At 40.7% G+C, this 4,018-nt stretch overlaps 1 protein-coding gene across 2 annotated transcripts in view; it reads right to left on the reverse strand.

Moving 5' to 3' along the window:
- LOC123956645 (nuclear factor 7, brain-like) overlaps window positions 1–503 on the reverse strand; it is a 1,869-nt gene extending 1,366 nt beyond the window's left edge. Inside the window, exon 1 of one of the 2 annotated variants that reach the window (XM_046028992.1) lies at window positions 306–503. In XM_046028992.1, the coding sequence (XP_045884948.1) occupies window positions 306–494 (189 nt within the window). In that variant the 5' untranslated portion in view covers window positions 495–503. Of the gene's footprint in view, window positions 1–257 lie in introns of both variants that reach the window. The other variant, XM_046028993.1, reaches the window with a different exon arrangement.
- Window positions 504–4,018: the final 3,515 nt, after the last annotated feature.

The raw sequence follows: 4,018 nt of genomic DNA on the forward strand, positions 1-4,018 counted from the left end.
CGGGCCTGGACCTTCATGTGTTCTGCTGTTTGATCAAACTTCACTTTAACTTGTTCACAAACCTTTAACTTCTCCTTTAAGGGCTCCAGAGTTTCCTGAAGTTCCTTCTTGTGTTGTCGTGCAGCTTCATCGATGGGTCTGAATCTGTGGTTGCTGTGTTTTTCTGAATCTCTGCAGACGACACACACTGGCTGCTGATGGTCCAGACAGAAGAGTTTGAGTTTCTCAGAGTGCAGACTGCAGAGAGCCTCTGAAGCTCTCTGATCTCTCTCCTGTAAGAAGGCCTCACACAGCTTCTTTAACACCAGGTTACGAGGTGGTTCTGACCTTGAAGATCTTCTCTTACAAACTGGACACTCAGGTGCTTGTTTTTCTCTCCACCAGCTCTTCAGACAGACTTTACAGAAGCTGTGGCTACATGACAGAACAACAGGATCTCTGAAGACCTCCTGACAGACCGGACAGCAGAAATCCTCCTCTGATCTGGAAGCCATTTTGTCTCTGAAGCTGAAAACACAACAGGCAGCAGGTTACAACAGGCAGTCAGCTGTGTTTCCCTCCCTGCTGTAGAAAGCTGCCTCAGTTACTTTCACTGTGAGTCTCTGAGTGTTTCAGGCAGCAGCAGGTTGCAGTTAAAGTTCTTCAGTACTTGAGTACTTCAGTACTCCCTCCTGTAACTGTCCTCCCTCAGTTGAAGTCACAGCTTTGTAATGAAGGTAAATCTTACCGTCTGTCTGTCGCTGCGTCTCTTCTCTCTGAGAACTGAACAGGAACAAACTGTTTCCTGGTTTGACTCAGGTGAGTCAGGTGAGGGGCGGACCTCCTCTGCTAAAATCTGTAGCTTCACATTCTCATTCATCACACTGACTCACAGATTGATCATATAAAAATATGTAGAAATGTGTAACAGGCCTGAAACAGCTGAAAAATCCTCCTGTCTGCATGAAAACTGGACTTCAGCTGCGTGTTCACATACATAATGATTATATATAATATATATATATATTATTATTATTGTGTTTCAGTATCACCAGGAGGAGGAGGATCAGGAGGAGGAGGAGGATCAGGGAAGAGCTTCGGATCATCTCTGTAACACTGAGCTGATATCCTGAGAGCTGAACTGACACCACTATCTGACTGAGTCAGACAGTCAGCCTGGCAGCTTCAACTGGATCACACAGATCAGTTTGTCTTTCTCAAGAAACTGAAATGCATCAAGTCTAATATTTTGTCTGAATAACGTCAAAGACATTTAAAAAGAATCACAAAGAGTTGATCTTCACCTGCAGACTCAGGAGATGTTCCTGTGATCCTGGATCATATAATCTGAGGACTACACTCTGTCCTGCAGCCTGCTTGTTGTGCAGGTGACAGTCCTGTAGGGGGCAGCAGCGCGCTGTCAGACTGCTGAGCTGCAGTTTGAGGTCAGATCTGGCTCCTGAGACATGAGGAACATTTCATGTAAACCACAGCAAGTGAATGAAGACAGAAGAGCCCTTAATCTCAATCCCATTGCTTATTTTAATATATTTTATCTTATTTTAGTCACAAAGCTAACAAGGCTACCCTAAAATCCTTGCACACCTGCACAGGTGTTTTCATTTGTCCCTGATGATGAACAGTCCTGACAGAGCGCCTGTGTGGAACCATTTCACCTGTCACAATGAGATCCTTTGGATTTTATGATTTCATAGGGGTGCCTCAGTTACTTTCACTGTGAGGGGTGGTAATGGCGCAGTGGATAAGACGCGTGCCTTTGGTGTGAGAGACCAGGGTTCAATCCCCCACTGTAACCCATCCGTTGTGTCCCTGAGCAAGACACTTAACCCCTAGTTGCTCCAGAAGTGTGTGACCTCTGACATGTATAGCAATTGTAAGTCGCTTTGGATAAAAGCGTCAGATAAATGGTAATACCTTTTTATAAAAGATTCCAAACCCTGTTTTTGTTTTCAAAATTAAAACATGTCTCCATATTCCTCATACAGTTGTGCATTATTATTTAATTACTAAGTTAAAGGAAATCCATTCACTTACATATAGAATAGAATAGAATAGAATCTTTATTGTCATTGTACATGTACAACGAAATTGGATGCAATCTGTGCAACATTAGTGCAAACCAGTATATAAATATAAAAGAGCCTCTAAATGTAGCTTTAAGAATATATTAAAAAGAGAGATTCTAAAAGGAAAGTAAAAACACAATATCCACACAACATTTCACTTCACGATTCATTCCTTAATATTGCATTATTCAGGTAGTGTTTATTGCTGTTCATGGCTTTTGGGTTAAAACAGTTTTTCAATCTATTTGTTCATGTTTTAATTGTCCTGAAAAACCTGCCTGGGAGGAGCAGTTCAAACAGAGAGTGTCCGGGGTGGGTTGGATCTTTTAGCATGTTCTGTGCTTTTATGAGGCAGTGGGAATTATGACTTTATTATGAATTATGAAATCGTCTGTATTTGGCAACTAGGAGGAGAAACTGAAACCCCATCGGCCGTTGGAATAATTAAAAGTAGTCATTTTGAAAAATTATTTATTCAACCACACTGAGTATTGTAAATATTTACATTTATTTTTATATTTCCCTATTTATTTATGGACACATTTCATTGCCATGTTTGTTTATTTATTCATGTCTTTAATATTGACAAAAATGGCATCCATCTTAACCAACACAACAAAGACACAGCTTGATTTTTAAGCATCATCTTTTTTATTTCTTATCTTTGTATAACATGAAGGAAATGACAATGTGGCCTGGTTGGGTGAGGAAATGATGAAACTCTTTCTGGTGTGAATCTTTTTTTATATATATATAGCAGATATGGTCTGTTTCTGCCGATGTAAAGCACTGATTATCAGTTGTTTGTTTGTTTTCTGGAACTTTGTAAGGAAGAGATGATTTCAGTCTTCTGGGTTTTCAGCTGTGGGAAACTTTGGATGGATCATTTGCTGTTGCAGGAAGATTCGGGTGTCGTCTGCATAGCGATGATTGTTTTATTAATGTAACAACAGGGAACTTCTGTTTTTTGTTGATTCTGGCGGCCCCCTGTGGACAGAAGCGGTAGTGTTTCCAGACGCCTGTCTCTTTTTATGGCCTGGCTACATTGTTTTTTGACAAATAAACGCAGGTCTCAATTAGAAGCCTTGTCTGGTTTCGCTTGAAGTTCTCTGGATGTATAAAGCCTCTTAAGCTGATGATACACGAGGCAACTTTTTGAGCAATGTTGCTGGGCAATCTTGCTAGTGGCAAGTCCGACTATGTTTTGAACGGCTGGTGGCGGTGCGGGGCAGGTGGCGGAATGGAGGGAGAAGGGAATTACGGTAGTGATCTTTACTCATTACCATTGACGGCAACATTGCCCAGCACCATTACTCTAAGCTTTAAAGCTCACCGGGTCACCAGCTTGAGCTGGTTCTGCTTAGATCATGCATACATATATAAATGTTTAAACTTATTTCAATAAGTTAAGTTGAAATAAACAATTTGATAGTAGCTTATTTCCCATCTTTGCTGAGCAGAAGGAATTAAATGCCTGTCCCATATAGTGGCTGGATGAACCAAATGACCAAATAAAAGCCTGGGCTGTTAACTGAAGATTTACCGTATACACACATAGACAGTCTTATCACCGATGGACTCTTTTTGCAGGTCATTCAGAAAAATCTGTTTATAAATATTTCATAACCAGTTAAAAACCTATTGTAGTTACATTAAGATGTGACCGAAGTGGCAGAATGTACACACAAGACAAAAGAACCTTGTGGAACACGATATTATTTATACAGTATATACACTGAACATACGGATACATTCAAAATAAAATGCACGTGTTAAATGCATTTCTTGCTTCGTCTTTCTCACTGACTCATTATCATATTTTTCTCTCTCTCACTCACTCACTCACTCACTCACTCACTCACTCACTCACACACACACACACACACACACACACACACACACACACACACACACACACACACACACACACACACACACACACACACACACAC

The sequence above is a fragment of the Micropterus dolomieu genome, linkage group LG18 (assembly GCF_021292245.1).
Source record: "Micropterus dolomieu isolate WLL.071019.BEF.003 ecotype Adirondacks linkage group LG18, ASM2129224v1, whole genome shotgun sequence".
Classification (NCBI taxonomy): domain Eukaryota; kingdom Metazoa; phylum Chordata; class Actinopteri; order Centrarchiformes; family Centrarchidae; genus Micropterus; species Micropterus dolomieu.